General features: G+C 42.0%; 2 protein-coding genes across 2 annotated transcripts; one reads left to right on the forward strand and one right to left on the reverse strand.

Moving 5' to 3' along the window:
• Positions 1–2295: 2295 nt before the first annotated feature.
• Positions 2296–9122, reverse strand: LOC122131006 (cAMP-dependent protein kinase type I-alpha regulatory subunit-like). The gene is made up of 11 exons (XM_042705904.1): positions 8993–9122; positions 7345–7526; positions 6249–6416; positions 5562–5653; positions 5318–5379; positions 5175–5221; positions 4848–5006; positions 4190–4250; positions 3507–3628; positions 3073–3154; positions 2296–2496 (listed from the first exon to the last, which is right to left on the reverse strand). Exons 2-11 carry the CDS (start codon positions 7516–7518, stop codon positions 2324–2326), a joined length of 1140 nt encoding a protein of 379 aa, XP_042561838.1. The 5' UTR covers positions 7519–7526; positions 8993–9122; the 3' UTR covers positions 2296–2323.
• A 571-nt stretch (positions 9123–9693) lies between these two features.
• Positions 9694–15254, forward strand: zgc:86896 (uncharacterized protein LOC415190 homolog). The gene is made up of 10 exons (XM_042705905.1): positions 9694–9870; positions 10373–10503; positions 11104–11208; positions 11612–11834; positions 12073–12180; positions 12701–12907; positions 13814–13889; positions 14211–14404; positions 14631–14721; positions 15048–15254. Exons 2-10 carry the CDS (start codon positions 10440–10442, stop codon positions 15051–15053), a joined length of 1074 nt encoding a protein of 357 aa, XP_042561839.1. The 5' UTR covers positions 9694–9870; positions 10373–10439; the 3' UTR covers positions 15054–15254.
• The last annotated feature ends 539 nt before the right edge of the window (positions 15255–15793 follow it).

Here is a 15793-nt window from a genome sequence, read left to right on the forward strand (position 1 = left end):
TGTATATGACTTTTCTCATCAAGCAAGTAGTGACCCTTTTCAAACTCACCCTGGTCACTGACAATGGTGAAGAGTTAACACCACTTCACATAACTCAGTAAATGCATGACATACTTCCTTAAGAGAAAAAAAAAAAAAAAAAAAAAAACTTTCAAAAGATCTGAAAGTTTTGTAACAATAATTCAACCATGACATTGTCAAAAGAAAAGCATACAGATGTATAAATGGTACCTGGTCTGGAAACAACCAGTTTAAAATTCAAAATATAATAAAATTAAATGGAATAAAATTAAAATAAAAAGTACAGGACAGGCCTGTAACAAGCTAAAGGAATAAGAACCACTGACTACAGCATTGTTCAGGTCTGACGACTGAACATGTGTGGCTCCACAAACGTCCGAAGTGTTGGAACACTCCGGACAGGAACACGAACAGTGACAGAAACAGAAAGAAAGCAAGCAGAACAGAAGGGAAAAGGGGCAGTCATATTTATGGCACTGTGCACCAAACCATTTCGTACAAGATGTGTGCGTCACCGTACTTCCTAAACCCCCGGAGCTACGTTTCAAACCTTCAGTGATGCATGCCCCTAGCCACTCCATAGCATACACACTGTAAATGCTGGAGCACACACCTGGCTCCAACACGCATTGACCTCACACTTTGTGACATATGTAACAGGTAACCTGATCAATACTGACATTCTCTTAAGACTTGTGGAACCTCAGCGTCGCACAACGCAGCTCAGCTCACGAGGCCACAGCCTTGGGGGACCAGGCCAGGCGAGGCGTAGCCCAAAACTTCCGACAAATGCTCAAGACCACATTCTTCAAAGACTACAAAGAAACTCTCACGGCAGATAACCTCAATCTCAACAACTCCCTCCCGCAAAAAGCCGACCAGAATTTAACACTGCTTGGGATGCAAAGACAACAAATACTCTTGGAAGTTTCAGGTAGGGTGCTTTGTCCTGGACTTGCAAGAGGGCCAATTTCACTTCTATTCTACGGCATGCACACATGTAATACCTCATAAACACACCAACCAAATCAGAGCACCCACATTCATATTTAGCGATTGACACGTCTGACCCCGCTGCACGCCGGTGTGGTAGATCCAAACAACAGTGCTTCTTCTGTGTCCACACACTTCACAGCACCACTTTACTACTGGCAGCAGACCCTTCCCCTGTTGTGGAATGAAGACCACCACCTGGTATTTGGCACATGTTTGGGAGCGGACGGCGATGCGCATGCTTTTCCCCAGTGAGGACATGAGGAACGGACGTGGGGTAGGGACTGTCGGATGTGTCCTGATCTCGCTGCTAGGGACAAAGGGGTTTAATGTCACTACTAAGATGATGGAAAATGGACATGTCGAGAGAGATCCACCAAACCTGCTTACAGAAACCAGAAGCAAAAAAACAAAAACAGCAGGCGCATAGAAAGGTTTTTTTCCATATATATCTACAGATGTATATGTATATATATTTATATTTATATAACAAACTGTGCAAAAAAATATGGTTATAGTCATTTTGCGTCTAATATATAGAGATTCATTTTATATGCTGTATATGTGCAACTAGAACAATTAATGAGCAAAAACATGAAACACCAAAGTAGAACATATGGCTTCAGTAGCCTTCCATTAGCTCTGGTATTACAAACTGAAGACAAAAAACAAGACACCAACTTGCCTTTGGCTTACCTAACGTACTCAAAATCGTAAAATACGAGACAGAAACCAAAAGAATAAAAAAAAAAATCAGAAAAAAAAAACCAGGTCAAATTGAACTCTGAACTTTTATCTGTTTAGAGGAAGGAAGAGTTTCTCTGTTCCTCTTCTGTTTTCAGTGTGTGCTTGTTGGGTGCCTTTTTAAGGAAATGCTTTAAGAGTAAGGTATTTGATTAACCTCCCAAGACAGCTCACACAATTTTTCTTGCGTGTTTAAAAGACATCTCTGGCACAACAGACCACCGGCCCTATGAAAAGACCATTCTAACACGATGCCACATGGAGGAGCTACAATGTAACGTGAAGGCAGATAACCAAAGAAAACAAAACAAAAAAAAGAGAGAGAGCGAGAGAGAGTGAGCTAGAGAGAGAGACAGAGAGAGAGCAAGCGAACGAGAGAGAAACAACACTGAGGACAGACAGAGTGGACACACGGGTGTTGGAACATCCTCCAGAAGTAAGAAAATAAAGCAGATTTGCATTGGTGGACCCTGTGGCACAGGAGATAAAACCAGGGACTGGGAGGAGAGGATGAGGAGAGGACCGGGGGGGGGGGGGGGGGGGTTGATGGAGGGGAGGGGCAGTTTCAGACGGACAGGGACACGAAGCTGTTGTACTGTTGGATGTTCCTCTTCAGGATGTCTGAGCAGGGGCCGAGCACTCGCTCGAAGCGCGGACGGTCAAGTTTCACACATTTGAGGGGTCCGCGGGAGACCACGGTGGCAGCACGCGGGCGGTTCATCAACAGAGCAATTTCACCTAGAAACAGACACAGACAGAGACACACACACACACACACACACACACACACACACACACACACAGGAAAAAAAGATGTCAAGTGACAAGTCAATTTTCCTAGCTGTAACAATATTTTGGGGCAGACTTAGGGATGAATTGGCTGAGGCAACTTTTTGAATTACAAATCACTGTGATAACTAAGGGCAAATTATGTGTTATTTGTAAAAAAAAAAAAAAAAAAAATTGAAAAAAAAAAATTATAAAATGCATTGAGAAAACAACTGTATGGCAACTTACTCATGCATACATTCCTTACACTGTAGGCCTATTCAGTAATGTAAACTCTGGCTACCTCATCTCCGCATTCAATCAAGAGAGATGCACCTTTAGTCATGTTACTATGGATACAATCTTGGTAGCCATGACAACAGTGGTGCAATTGTGAGTGTCAGGACTTGGGTAACATATTCTTACTGGCTTTTCTAAAACGTCATGGAATTCAAATTTTCTTTCATGTAAACAGAGTATATAACTGGATTTCAGTTTTGGCTAGGGTGTCAGCCATACAAGACGATCAACACATCAGAAACTCACCAAAGTAGTCTGAGGGCCCAAGTCTTCCGACCTCCACAAACTCCTCATTCTCTGACCGCCTCTGTAGAACAGCAGCCGTTCCCTGCACACACACACACACACACACACACGAGGTGTATATCCATACATAGTCACGTCTCTGAGAAATAAGCACGGCACCAGTGTCATGCCTGTACATCTACTGTGTGCACATACATCCAACATGTCTCCGGACTGTCATATGTTGTTAAAGCCCTGTGTCTTGTTTCCAGAAAAGATCACAACAGCACAACTTTAACAGAAAATGACAGGAGAACTAGGAGTTTAATGAAAAACAGAGAGAAAATTGGATACAAAGAGAAATAGGAGAAGAGGAGAAAAAATTAAAATAATAATAATACATTTTAATAGATCATGCAGAGGAGGGGAGGGAGAGAGCAACAAGGCGGCCTCACCTCAAGGATGATGAAGAACTCGTCTCCGGGTTCTCCTTGCACCACGATCTTCTGGCCGTCTTCAAACTGCACCGTCTCCAGAGCATCAGCCACCGTCAGGCGTTCCCATTTATCCAGAGACTCTGCAAGGGAAGGACATGGCATCTCCTTTACCACTAGATGGCGCTCACCCTCACCAGCTCAACTATCAGTACACAGGAACTGAGGGAGGTCACATGCAACTCAGTTGTTATATTTATGGAAGTTATCTCTGACAGAGTGGTGCTACAAATAAGCCAATGTATTTATTGGCCTGCATATCTTTTGGAAATTACATCTCTGTGCCTCTCTTGTGATAGGCATTAATGTATATCTCTGTTGGTGCTGTTATTGTTGCAGTAGACCTACAGTCCTAAAGCATGATCTGCAAAAAACAGCACCTCGTTATCTACATCTATCCATCAGATCAACACATTTTTGCAGTAAATTGATGATGACTAACCAGATTTTTTTTTTAAACAAAAAAATGTATGGCATACAACACTTGACTATGATATAAGTGCAGCATTACTGTGTGTGCAATCAATGTCGTTCAACAACGGGTATAACGGGTGTAAAAGATCAATAGATCCTTTCACACACAGAAAACTACAAATGACTCGACAATCGATACAAACAGTCACAACTGGAGATTCGTCACCCACCGAGAATTGATACTTTGCTTAGGAACTCTTCGTACATCTTCCTCTTCCTCAAGGTGCTGCCCTGCAGGGGGAAATAACAGGATGCACATGTCAATACATAAAGATGGCCACTCTTCCTCATTCACAGACAGGAGTACATTAAGATAGTTTGTGTGACCTCTGCAATGCCCTATGTGAAGAACGACAATGTAGCATCCCTCTGTAGCTGTCTTACCACAAGTATTCTCCTGTAGCTGTCTTACCACGAGTGTTCTCCTTTAGCTGTCTTACCACCACTATTCTCCTGTAGCTTCCTTACCACGAGTATTCTCCTGTAGCTGTCTTACCACGAGTATTGTCCTTTAGCGGTCTTACCACAATGATCTCCTGTAGCTGTCTTACCACGAGTATTGTCCTTTAGCGGTCTTACCACAATGATCTCCTGTAGCTGTCTTACCACGAGTATTGTCCTTTAGCGGTCTTACCACAAGTATTCTCCTGTAGCTGTCTTACCACGAGTCTTCTCCTGTAGCTGTCTTACCACGAGTATTGTCCTATAGCTGTCTTACCATGAGTATTCTCCTGTAGCTGTCTTACCACAAGTTTCCCCTGTAGCTGTCTTACCATGAGTATTATCCTGTAGCTGTCTTACCACAAGTTTCCCCTGTAGCTGTCTTACCATGAGTATTCTCCTGTAGCTGTCTCTGTCGATGCCCCACAGCTTCACGTTGCTCTTGGCTCCGACTGTGGCCGCCCTGGGGGTGCCATAGATGAGCGCCAGCTCACCAAAACTGCCCCCCTCTCCAATGTTGGTGACCAACTCATTATTCACATACACCTGAAAACACACCAAGCTAGTTATTTATGCAAAGTGAACGTAACTTCTTAAATTCACAATTTCCTGATAGGAAAACATATATAATTCATTGATAGGAACACAGTACAAAGTAAACAAATGTCTTTTTTGTGTATCCATCCCTGTCATTTCATGCATTCTTCTACTTACATCCATTTCGCCTTGGTCAATAACATAGAAGTTGTCCCCCTCATCTCCTATAAAGACAAGTCATATCAGTGAGGCCCAATTCTCATTTCTGTAACAAATCTGTCAAACGTCAAGGTGCAAAGAGTACAAACAGTTGCCCCCACCTTGTTGAATGACTGTTTCTCCAGCAATGTAGGTGACTGAGAACATGGCATCAAAAATGTCACTGTAAAGACAAGACAAAAGAGAGCTTCCTCAGCATAAAATGAGAATGAAAAGTACATTTTTATTGCTTACCAGTTTATACACACACACACACACATGGAAGTACAACTGTATTCATTACCAATCTCTACCAGAGATGTCTAAGCGGAAATAAAATCTTCAAATCAAGTACACCAGTGTTACCTTCTTTCATTGTCATCTAGGTGGGAAAAGAGTACATTCTTCTCAATGGCCTTAGCCAAGGCAGCCATTGTTTTGTAGTCCTTAGGGATAACCTACAAAAGGAGAACATATCCATACATTTTTTTAACATAGACACAGAGAAGGCAGAAGCAGTCTCCACTTTAATGGTCATCCATTTTGGATCTACACAAACAACATCCAGGCCCCTGTGAGCTGCAGTATTAAATACCATGATCTCTACCACGTCTAAACACTGCTTCATTAGCACGCTGTTGAGGAAAAGAGGCCTTTTAACCAATAACCCAATGAGGAACCCCCCTCCTCTTTCCCTTTCTATCTCAACCTGGCCGGCCTCAAGCAGATAGGCCCCCCTCTTATGTGCCTCTGTTTCTTCAGTGTCTTCCTGATTAACTGGGAGTTTTCCCTTGCCCCTGTCGCCATTGTGCTTGCTCTAAGGGGGTTCAGGCCCTGGACTCTGTAAAGTGCCTTGAGATCATTTTATTGTTTAGGCGCTATATATAAATAAAAATGTAATTGAATTGAAAAGTTAAAGGAAAAACTTGTGCATTTCTGCTCTAAGGGCTGACCTTTAAGGCGCTTTAAGATGACCCTCAGGCCATACAGTTGACCTTAGGCAGTATTGAGAGGATCTGCTGTGAGAGAGAGAGAGAGAGAGAGAAGCGTTACCTTTCTGACGTAGGAGGCGGCGTCTTCCTCAGTGTAGACCTCGGCGCTGATGGCGCCGCGCCTCCGCCGGCCCTTCACCACGGGGTTCATGGGAGGAGAGATCTCATCGTCACGGGAGTCGGACCGCGAGCTAGACTTCTGCAGACTCAGTTGCTGCTTGACCTCCTCCTGCAAAGAGAGAGAGCGAGAGAGAGAGAGAGAGAGAGAGAGAGAGAGCGAGAGAGAGAGAGAGGGAGGGGAGGAAAAAGAAAGATGGAGAGACAGAGAACAAGGTGAACAAGGGCAGAGAAGTGAGAATGTTTCTGCTGTAGAGTTCCATATTAAGCCAGTCACAGGTATCCCAGCTGCTGTGGACAGGCTAGTGGACAAAAGGCTAACATGGCAATCCTTCATCAAAGACCCCTGGACAGATCAGGTGTCATATAGTCAAGACCAACACATGCATGCACGCACACACGCACACACACACACACACACACACACAGGAACACAACATGAACATGTACAGAAACACACAGATGGGAAATGCTCTTGGCCATGAACCCACTGCTGTCTGTATTTTCTTGAAGAATTAATATTGGCTGACAGACCAACTAAGCAGTGCAGCATTCCATAACATAATCTTTAGAAGCTATTGCAGTTTTTGTTCTCTAAACCTTCAAAGCAAAGTTAACAGCCAACATACTTTTATCTGTTAGCTATTACCACTAATAGCACAGTTGGCACTGATAAAAGGTAGGTAGCTTGCTTTGGTAATGTACTCAGTGAACCCTTGACAGCTGTTTGAAAAGTAAGTGTGTTTATATCTCCTTCTCACATGACCATAAACTTCCTACCAACAAAAAAAAGTTAAAACGGTAAGAACTAGAATAATGTTCCTAAACAATGTTTGACTAAATGAAAAAAGTCAAATCCTGGCATGAAGACTTATTTTTATGCACTTAATATGCATCTGTGCTTCAAACCTAAGCCATAAATACATTCTAGAGATTTCACCTAACATCCCCCCCCCCTCCCAACACACACACACACACACACGCACACACACACACATACACACACACGCACACAAAAAGACTAATTTAGACAGACAGACCTTCTCCAGCCGCTCAAAGTACTCTCTGAGAAAGGCCATGGGTCGGTCAGGCCTGGAGGTGCACAGCTGCACGATGCAGTCCTTCAGCAGTTGCTGGATGTTGTGCTTCTGCACGTAGAGCTCACACTCACGTAGGCTCCTCTCCTCCTCACTGCTCGAACTGCCGGACGCCATCCTGATCTCTAGACCAAAGAGGGAGGGGAGCACAGCCACTTTAAACACAACTGGTCAGTGTAAGACTGGGCCCTTTGGATTAAAAATACAGCAGGCTAAATATTCAATACATCAGTCAGAATAATTCACATACATAAACAACATTGAAGTATAGAGTGATAATGAAGGTTCCATTACTAATATTCAAATACATACAAAAATGATGGTATCTAATACTGTTGATTATAAGCTACCATTTGGGATGGCAGGCTGTTAACACTGGCTTTATATGCGCTGTTAGTTGTGTCTTGTTAGCCCACATATCCCATGGTGTAGGCAACAGAGAAAGGGCAAAACCCAGTTGTGGAAACTGGATTTGATAAGATTGCACCACAACAGAATAGGGAAATACGGGAATTCAAAGACATAGCCTAGCCCTATCCTGGTATGACTATTTCAACTAGCCTACCTCCCACTGTATAATTTGGATTGTGCTCCAAAATGTGTAACAGAAATCAAGCTGGAAGGACAAAAACAAAACTTAGCCTATCATTTCAACACTAACAGACAGTCACATGCAGGCGGGTGGCGTGTTTTTAGACAACACCCACATGACCTTAGTCAGAGGTAAAAACCTCTCATAACAGTGAAACAAAAATGGTGGCATAAAAAGCGAAAACGTACTTTACTTACTTATTCTGACATAAAGAAGCCAGTGTACATTACAACGTTTTTCAACCGACCACTTCAGACCAAAAAAAGCTATCTACTACACTGTGTATAAGATGTAAGATCTCTGGGCAGACAACGAAAACTAACACTGGCCAGACTGAGGACGCTTAGAACGTAGAGTGAAGTGACATTGACTTCGTACTGTTTCACGCCTGCATTGCCTGCTTACCAGCCACTTCCATCTAGTTAAGTCACTTATCCAGTTAGCTAACTAACTTGCCAACCCACCACTACGCAAATAACTCGTGTGCAACTAACAGTGTATGCTATAAAAACAGTATCCACAGATAAAATAGTCAAGCCCATCTAAGAAATGTTTGCACCTCAAACTAACATCTTAAAAGGAGAACTGCATTAGACCCACTCGGTCGTATCCTACGTTGCTCTGTGAAAGTATGAAGACTTCCTCCTACTACGTTAACGTTAAATGTTGTGTGACTGCAAGCACTGCTGAGAGCTAAGAGACGGTACGATCACGCCACTAAACGCATCTACCGAGCATGATATCGAATCGTGGGGTTAGCTTGAGATTTTCCATAAAACACTGCTTGAATAATACTTTGTATGTTACAGTTGGTTAACGTTATAATTTAGGCCACAGGACTTCTCATAACGCCATCTTAGGAGACTTGCTAAGCTAGCACTGCTAACTTACGTTATCATAACAATCCTGAGGCACGAACGACATATTTCACCAAAAAATATGCACAAAACTTCTAAAAAAAAGAACATATCGATAAAGACAATGCAGTGCACTTCTTACCTGAAATAAATATGCAAGAAAAAACGTTCTTTCGTCACTGTCACCAACAGTTTACTAGCTATCGTCTCTTCTCACAGTCCTTGGACGGATGCCCCACCGGAAAAAGGTTACGGCCAATCACAAACACTCATTGACGTCAATGCGCCTCGATCTGACGAATCTGTAACCCCTAACTACCGTAAAGGTACAGTGTTGTTTTTTTAGATAACTTCACAGAGAGAACATGAGAAGTGCTATGATGTTCCTGCTGGTAAATTATTTCTGCAGCACAGTATATAAAGCAGGATACCTTGAAGTGAAATTAAGCATGAGAGTGAATTTTGCCAGGTTATGTAGAACATAGATTTCTCACCCAGTCTGTAAGACTATAAATACTGCAATATTACACAATTGATAACATGCAAGGGTGTGGACACAACCGTATCTTATCTCTGTAGACAGTTACATACTCACTGTGAAACCTCATTGTGATGAGAAAACACACACAGATAGACAGAGAGAGAGAGAGAGAGAGAGAGGGAAAGAGAGGGGGGAGGGGACAAGAGAAGGACAAACTAACTCACATAATAAGAATAGTTAAAGCGTTGATGATCTATGATCAACAATGTTCGAGTCACATAGTCTAAGCTGCTCAAATGTCATGCTGCATGTCATGGCTTTTAATGTAGTGCCATTGCACTTTCCCAATAGCAGCAAATATAGACACACCCTCCTTCTAATTCTCTCCTTCCCTCCCACCTCTATTGCTTCTTCCTCTCTCCCTCTTCCAGGCAGAGCTTCATTCGTGTAGACTGACCAGAGTCCACGAACACAGCCTGCCTTTCGGCTCTTCTACCAGAGGGAAATTCAAGTTCCCCACCACTCTGTCACAGGCACAGGTGAGAGAGGATGCTAAGTCTTAATTTAAACTTTGCTCTGGATTTCAGATCATTCTTTCCTGTCTTTTTACAGCGCAGCAGAGCACATACATGTGTGCGTTGCTGTCTTGTCAAAGTTGTATGGGTGTATCATGTTTCAAGAATGTGCCCTCAGTTTGAAGGGCTATTTAGTTCAATGCCTGGGGATAATTAAGATAATTAAGGACTAAAACTCATTTGGACCTTAACTTTTGATAAGGAAGCACTTTGGAAAGCACCACCCCAATGTCATACCACTGAAAATGTGACAATGGCCTATGCACATTTTTGTAAAACAGCTAGGTTTAAAGAATGACTGAAAATAAGTAATTATGTTAGTATTTAAATCCTGTAAATTGTGGTCTTGCTGACAGTGGTGGCCAGCACATTTGCAATGAGAACATTTTCAAGAGTTGAATGAGATGTGCTTAGAGGGTAAGCCTGACATTTGCCTTCAGCAGTCTGTCTCATACCTTTTCTGTAGGATTCATACCGTCGGCGAAATAAGGCATTCCTCTCCCAACCACATTCCAGCCACTCTTCGTTGAGACATGTCCCTCTACAACTTTGGGTTAGAGCCGTTGTCCTGTCACGCCTGGAACAAAGACAGAACGCGTAAGCCTGAAACTCATCAGTTTGAAGTGCCTCCTGTTACCTCATGTTACAGCCCGCAGATGCCATTTGTGCAGGAGATTCTCAGCCATTAATATCGTCTGGAAGGAGAGTACAATGTGATTATCTAAGGAAGTTGCCTCCTCTATTTACGAAATTGCTGAGTGCAACTGTTTCAGTCAAACATGGTTGAGAGAATATAAATCCTCATAAGAAAAGTGTAGTAGTGGACAAGATATTACATATAAACATATACAATGTCCTCAAAAAAGATGTGCTCAAAAATCCTCTGACATTTCAACCATGTAGACTTTACTTGGCACTTTCCACACTAATAGGATGTCAGTTGATATAAATAATTGGTCTGTGGGAGCCATTTCTTACAGAAAACATTACATTTGTGGCTTATCACTCTACTGCTGGTGAGAGAAAAATGTGCGGCATCTTTTAGCGTTATCTAACCTTGGCATTGTACTCAGGATGTTAATGATTTCTGATTTGAGCATTCTTATCATTCTCTGTCAGATAACCTGCATTTCCCTGTGATCGGTCTGCTGCTGAAGATCTCTCTGATTGGCACAATATTTAACCTTCCTTTTTCAGAAATTGCGGTGAGTCCTAATAGCAGTGTGGCGTACATTTACCAGAAGAACGGCAAGGAGTGGAGTAAGATTCATGAGCTAACTGAACACAGTGGGCGTATCACAGGTAATCTCCACAAGCAGGAAGCAGCCACTAGCATTAGTCATTAGTCCACTAACGCCTTGTGACACGCTGAACAAACACAGGCTGCTCCATATCTGACGTCTGAACGGGGACATTTGCACACAGACACACAAATATTTCAGTTAGTCTCTAGGTGATCACATGGGGTTCTTCCACTAAAAGGTCTTGATATGGCAAAATGAGTACGCTCTAATTTGTTACAAATGTATATGTGTGCGTGTTATGACATACATGTATAAATGCATAAAGCGTCTTGTACAGTACCTGCCTGAAAAATTCAGTAATTAAACTAATGACTTATAAACTAATGATCTGTCTATTGACTCCATACATCAATAAATGTATGCATCTAACTGACATGAGTACGTTCGCTGCCATTTCTCAGGTATCGACTGGGCCGCGGAGTCCAACCGCATTGTGACTTGTGCTTCGGACAGGAACGCCTACGTGTGGACCCTAAAGGATGGGGTCTGGAAGCCCACTCTGGTTCTGGTCCGTATTAACCGGGCCGCCACATGTGTCAAGTGGTCTCCTCTGGAAAACAAGTTTGCCCTGGGAAGCGGGGCTAAGCTTATCTCTGTGTGTTACTTTGAGAAAGAGAATGACTGGTGAGCACCTGCCATGTTATGTTAGAGCTCACTAAACACAGCCTTCAATCAACTAGCCAAGTAAAGGAATGATTTCCTCTCTCTCTCATACAGCACACACACACATAAATAAATAAAATGCATAAATAAAATAGAAATTCCTTATGTCCAAATTGAACTCCATTACATGCTTAATGTAGGTTCTAATATCACCAATCCATCTCATCCTGTTTCTGTCCGTTCTCCCGTGATAACACAGGTGGCTCAGCAAGCACATTAAGAAGCCCATCAGCTCCACGGTCCTGAGTCTTGACTGGCATCCCAACAACATCCTACTGGCCGCTGGCTCAGCTGATCTCCATTGCAGGTGTGAAACAGTCTGTCTCTCTTCTGATTTTTTTTTTGCAGCATCCTTGCTATTCAGACTACATTGCCTGTGCCTGTCTTATCTCGCAATTTGTAGCATGTCATTATAAACATCTGTTCTTACGTTAATGTGTTCATACACAGTTGAAATTTGAATCAAAAGGCATTTTGCATGCGCCTGCAAAAAAAATGTGTGTGATCTCTTTGAACATTCATCTATGAGATCTATGACTTTGAGATCACTGGACCCACTTCATGTTTAACTTCCTGTTTAAAAATAGAATAATTCTGATGAGACTTAGAAGCATAGTTGCAATCGAGTTGATAAATGTATCATTGTTCTCCAGACACACCTCATCTGTGTGATACTACACTTACCTAACATTTGCTTGCATTGCATGCTAACAGGTACAACTTGTTATGACAAACTCATTCCCTCTCTCTCTCTCTCTCTCTCTCTCTCTCTTTCTCTCTCTCTCTCTCTCTCTCTCTCTCTGTCACTCCCCCCTCTGCTGTGATAGGGTGTTCTCAGCCTACATCAAAGACATTGAGGACAAGCCTGGACCCACCCCTTGGGGAGCGAAGATGCCTTTCGGGGAGGTGCTGCTGGAGCACAAAGACTGCGGAGGTTGGGTGCACAGTGTGTGCTTCTCCCCCTCAGGAGACAGCTTGGCCTGGGTTAGCCACAACAGCAGCATTAGCGTGGCCGACGCCCCACAAGGAAAAGAGTGAGCTTGGGCTGTGTTTGCTTTTATCCCTAATGGCCACTAGTTGCACTGACTGATGAAAAGATAAGATGTATTTTATGAGTTTGGGTCGTGTGAATCACGATAGACCTGAGTGCTTGAAACTTCCTAAACAAATGTAGTTGAAAGCCTTATAAGAGGTCATGCTCTGTGTCCTTTCAGTAATGAGCAGTCAGCATTTCTGGCCTTGTGTTAAATCTTATGTTAAAATGTTAAAAAATTTCAATTATGATTATGTTAACTAATTTTTATTTTATTGTATTATTATAGTTAGTTTCTAATATGTTGGCACTCTGAGATTCTTCTGAATGAAGAGTGCATTACAAATTAAATGAATTATTATTATTATTATTATTATTATTATTATTATAGTATTCGGTAAGTAGGCCTAAATCACCTTTGTACTACATGGTAGAAAGGGATGGCTTTCTATTTACAGTTTTTTTTTTATTCAAGGTCAATTTGAGTATAGAGATATAAGTCAACATTATGTCAGAGTATAGCTTTTCCTCAACCTTTGCATTGCAGTAACTAAAAAAGGAAAAATAGGAAATAATGACTGATTGAAGTTTCACCTACTTCATATCTTTCAACCTTTACAGGTTACTAAGGTAAACCATCTCAGAACTGACCTTTGCCCCTAAACCTCACTCCCAATGTTATCTTAGTGTGTGGATTTGGGGAACATTTATGTCAATACAGGGTTTTGCAAAATGATCTGTCTTTCTGTTCAGAACGACCATATGATTACAAATGATCATCAGTGAGAAAACAGTGCAGAGTTCATTTAAAATATGATCTCTTCAAAGTAAAAAAAAAAAATTAGGGCAATTGTAGGCCTACTAGCTTAAATACTGAAATGAATAACTAATACTATTTTCATTGCAGGGTCACACAGCTGACCACCGACCATCTACCATTGACGAGTGTGCTTCACGTGAATGAGACTGAAATCGTGGCCGCGGTAAGAATAGCTGTAGACGTTATATATCTGGTGGCTGAGAGTTTGCAGACCTGAGAATTTGCTTTCTGCCATCCTTATCAGCAAGTCTAAAAAAAAACACAGAATGGCGCCTCAACAGGCAAGCCAGAGACACTGCGTGCGGTCAGAACGTCTATTTGTGGCTCTCATACAAAGAGCATTTTAATGAGAAATTACTATTTGGCATATAATACATGCAGGCTGAGGGGAAAACGTAATATGCCACTTTGTATTACCCACCATCTAAATTGCAAAGGACACACAATCATAAACGTAAACGAATCTGTTCCCTCATCCTTTCAGGGTCATGACTGTTGCCCTTACCAGTTCTCGTACAAGGGACCAGGGGAGCTGGAGTTCGTGAAGAAGCTGGACATCCCGAAGCAGACCTCCAAGAGCAGCGTGTCAGCCATGCAGCACTTCCGCAACCTGGACAAGAAAGCAACGACTGAGGAGGATGACAGTGAGCTGGGCACCTTGCACCAGAACAGCATTACGTAAGGGCAGTGTCTTCACAGGGAACTTGTTGCTTTAAATACCAGCACTACACAAGCTGATGGAAATAGCACCATTTATGTGCTGTTTTCCTCTTGAAGAATGACAGAACTATAGCATAATAAATGGTTTCATCTCATGAACTGATAGCCTAAGATACACATTAGTTACCGATGCATTACATTTCAAAATCTGTTCATCTTTGACTTTTGTTTTGTTGTTTTGTAGGCAGCTGCAAATTGTGGAGGGAGCGAAGTCTAAAGTGGAGAAATTTAGTAGTGTTGGCCTGGATGGAGCCATGGTACTCTGGACCTTCAAGGTACAGTATATCTTCTGTTTTCAGATTAAAATAATATGTTAAACACCTCTTCATGTCCATTGTCCTTATCACACAACTTCAACTTCTGTTGTCCGAACTTAATTTAACTAAATTTGTCAAGTTGAAAAGTGTTGGAAGTGTCGTCAGCTTAGCAGTGGAGGGTTGAGTGAGACAGGCGTGCTGCGGTGGTCACATTACAGACTGACCGTTATAAGCGCACAAAGCAACACCCTCCAACTTGGGAATCATGTGAATAAAAGAAACAACTGAAATGTTATGGGTGGTTTAACTACATGACTGACTGTGTCCTATTGTTGTCCCCACAGCACTGAGCGAATGAACGCTGATTGGTGATGATGCTATTTCACTGCTCCAGGCGTCCATCTTTCTTGTGAAGAGAAACCCAAGTAATCATTTAAAAGGATGTAAAAAAAAAAAAAAAAAAAAAAAGGAAACTCTTCTCACTGACGTGATTTTTGTACCTTTTTCATAAATGCAAGATTGTTTTAAACAATAAACTATTCTACACACCAGTCTGTGTCTGTGAAAAGTTATGTAAAAAAAAATACATAGTACACTGTTATAGCCACTGTTGGAGCAACCATTATGATCCTTAATTTTTTTGATAAAAACAAGCACATAAGTCACTAAATGATTTCAAGCAGATTACATTACAAATTTGTCTTGATGGTGAATCATTGTCTCATCAGACCTCTTCAACTCTCTCTCTCTCTCTCTCTCTCTCTCTCTCTCTCTCTCAATGGTGTCCTTATGTGGAACCTATTACATTGCACAATGTGAGATCTGTAGCCTATCAGAGGGAAAGAATTGTCCAACCCTCTGTAAATAACCTCAATACCGCAGAGAAAAATAGGCCTGGACTACATTTTCTTCTTCACATCCCAGACATGCCAGATTTAACAACCCACCGTGTATTCACATCTGTCATATATGAACATACATCATTCATAGGCCTATATCATATATCATTTAACACCTGCAGTAGATGTTTGCCATGGGCTTCATGGATTCCTACAGAAAATAATCCATAGCCTGTCCTTATAGATTATAC

This window comes from Clupea harengus, unplaced genomic scaffold, assembly GCF_900700415.2.
Source record: "Clupea harengus unplaced genomic scaffold, Ch_v2.0.2, whole genome shotgun sequence".
Classification (NCBI taxonomy): Eukaryota; Metazoa; Chordata; class Actinopteri; order Clupeiformes; family Clupeidae; genus Clupea; species Clupea harengus.

Bases quoted from the DNA above. Each gene is read 5' to 3' on its own strand.
- LOC122131006 (XM_042705904.1), bottom strand. From the start codon at position 7,518: ATGGCGTCCGGCAGTTCGAGCAGTGAGGAGGAGAGGAGCCTACGTGAG. The intron at 6,417-7,344 runs GTCTGTCTGTCT...CTCTCTTTGCAG, and splicing joins ACTTTGAGCGGCTGGAGAAG to GAGGAGGTCAAGCAGCAACT. The intron at 3,155-3,506 runs GTGAGGCCGCCT...GTGTGTGTGCAG, and splicing joins AGTTCTTCATCATCCTTGAG to GGAACGGCTGCTGTTCTACA.
- zgc:86896 (XM_042705905.1), top strand. From the start codon at position 10,440: ATGTCCCTCTACAACTTTGGGTTAGAGCCGTTGTCCTGTCACGCCTGG. The intron at 13,890-14,210 runs GTAAGAATAGCT...TCATCCTTTCAG, and splicing joins AGACTGAAATCGTGGCCGCG to GGTCATGACTGTTGCCCTTA. The intron at 14,405-14,630 runs GTAAGGGCAGTG...GTTGTTTTGTAG, and splicing joins TTGCACCAGAACAGCATTAC to GCAGCTGCAAATTGTGGAGG.